Raw genomic sequence first — 1,826 nt, 5'->3', positions numbered from 1 at the left:
CACACACGGCACGGCTCAGCACAGCCCCTCAGGACGTGTCGCTTTTATTTTTGGCTGAAGAGCCAGAATGGAGAACAATGTCAGATGCACATTCGCAGCCGTCGGACCCCGCTCGCGTGTGCGGCAGCAGCAGGGACGGTCTGAGGAGGCAGGAGGTCACGGCCAGGGACAGGGACAGTCACACAATTAAGTCGGTCCAAGTGCACAAAATACCGAGGAAGGAAGGCAGTTGCCATTAGACTTTCCAGGTTTGGTTGTTTGAGCCATATCGCTGTCCTTGTGACTGACTACCGAATGTGCCAACACGGCCCATCTTTCCCTCTCCTCTGCATTCAGTGTTGCCTTTTCTGAACTTTAAAAACTATGAACAGAATCTTTTTCTTAAGTCTCACGTCATGGTTCTTGGACTCTGCTAGAGAGCACAGACAGTTTTAACAAACAGCCTATTGAAAACAGACACAGCCATATCTCAAAGCACAGATCATCTGCCTTCCCAATTTTGTTCCACCTTACCATGAATCCAAGTATTAATACACCTCCCACCAGCTGAAATCACACATTTGCTCCAAGTCAGGGTCTCATGTGCAAAGACAACAGCCCTTCAGGTCTATATCCTTCTGCAATCACCTTCACAAGAGGTGGGGCACAAAGCTCATGTTCCAGGTTACTTCCTACACCTTAAGATGTTTCTGTACTGCTTTCTCCCCACAGGAAAGTCACTTTGGTGACTTCTGTACTGAAACAAAGACAATTCTTGGTGGGCAGTCTGCCCCACATAATAGAAGAAAAATAAAAACCAATTCACTAAATTAGTAGAGGCAAGATCCGCAGAAAGAACAAAAAAATAAATTTACATCTCTATCCCATTGTGTTGTCATTGTGTTCCATTTACATCATGACTAACCAGGTCCATAAGAAAAACAAGAAAGTAACTATGAAATAAATAGATGCTGACACTCGTAGGACTTCAGGGTGTTACAATTCATCGTTTTTCCTGCTTTCTCCTCCAGCTTCTGCCTTCTCTTTTTTGGACCCTGTGTAATGAAGCAAATTGAGTTTCACACTGCAGTCATTTTCACAGCATGCAAAGCAGTACTGAGAGTCTCTGACATTTGCAAAATTTGCCACAAAACTTGCAGTCCACAGTACAGAGGTTTTGGGGGTTGATACTCAGCTGCATGGAGCTGAAGCCATGAACCCTCTGGCCCTGTTCACAGCGCTGCCCTGGCAGCAGGAGAGGCACAGCAGCTCTAAGCAGAGCCCATCTCACAGCCACGGGACTGGCTGCAAACTGCAGGGACGGGCACAAAGCAGCACTGGTGCATAAGAATTCCACTCTGAATTAACAATGGATCAGTAGTCAGGGGTTCTACCGTCATATTACCTCTTACAGCTAAAAATCTGCAATGGAGCCCCCACACACCTTGCACTTGCAGCTCCCAAGTTCCAGATTGTTAGCAAAACATTTACTCACTCGAGTCTGATCCAGGCTTATCATCTATTGCTGCTTTCTCAGCTGTAGGAGGTTCCTTGGCTGGATCAATGTCCTCTGGTTTGTCTATGTTTAAAGCAGAAAGAAACAGAAGTCAAGGGAGAACACACAGGAAACAAGGTGCAAAGAGATGAGGTGAGTAAAGGTGAGGTTAAACCAGCCAGCTGTGGTGCCTCAACAGGACTGTAACAGCTCACTCCCACAGCAGATCACCCTACAGCTCTCAAGAGAAGCACCACAAAACTGCTCCGTATTCCCCTCAGAGTGCCAAGCTTTATGCCCTCAGAAGCCCTGGAGACTGGTTGCACAGGCAGATGACCTTTGGAGCTGTGAC

At 46.9% G+C, this 1,826-nt stretch overlaps 1 protein-coding gene across 1 annotated transcript in view; it reads right to left on the bottom strand.

The window, feature by feature from the left end:
- Positions 1 to 375: 375 nt before the first annotated feature.
- HYOU1 (hypoxia up-regulated 1) overlaps positions 376 to 1,826 on the bottom strand; it is a 13,848-nt gene continuing 12,397 nt past the window's right edge. Inside the window, exons 22-23 of the mRNA XM_031062400.1 lie at positions 1,475 to 1,558; positions 376 to 1,034 (exon numbers count right to left, since the gene is read on the bottom strand). Of these exons, the coding sequence (XP_030918260.1) occupies positions 976 to 1,034; positions 1,475 to 1,558 (143 nt within the window). The 3' untranslated portion in view covers positions 376 to 975. The remainder of the gene's footprint in view (positions 1,035 to 1,474; positions 1,559 to 1,826) is intronic.

Source organism: Geospiza fortis, unplaced genomic scaffold (genome assembly GCF_000277835.1).
Source record: "Geospiza fortis unplaced genomic scaffold, GeoFor_1.0 scaffold183, whole genome shotgun sequence".
NCBI lineage: Eukaryota > Metazoa > Chordata > Aves > Passeriformes > Thraupidae > Geospiza > Geospiza fortis.
This window is presented reverse-complemented; position numbering and strand designations above follow the sequence as displayed.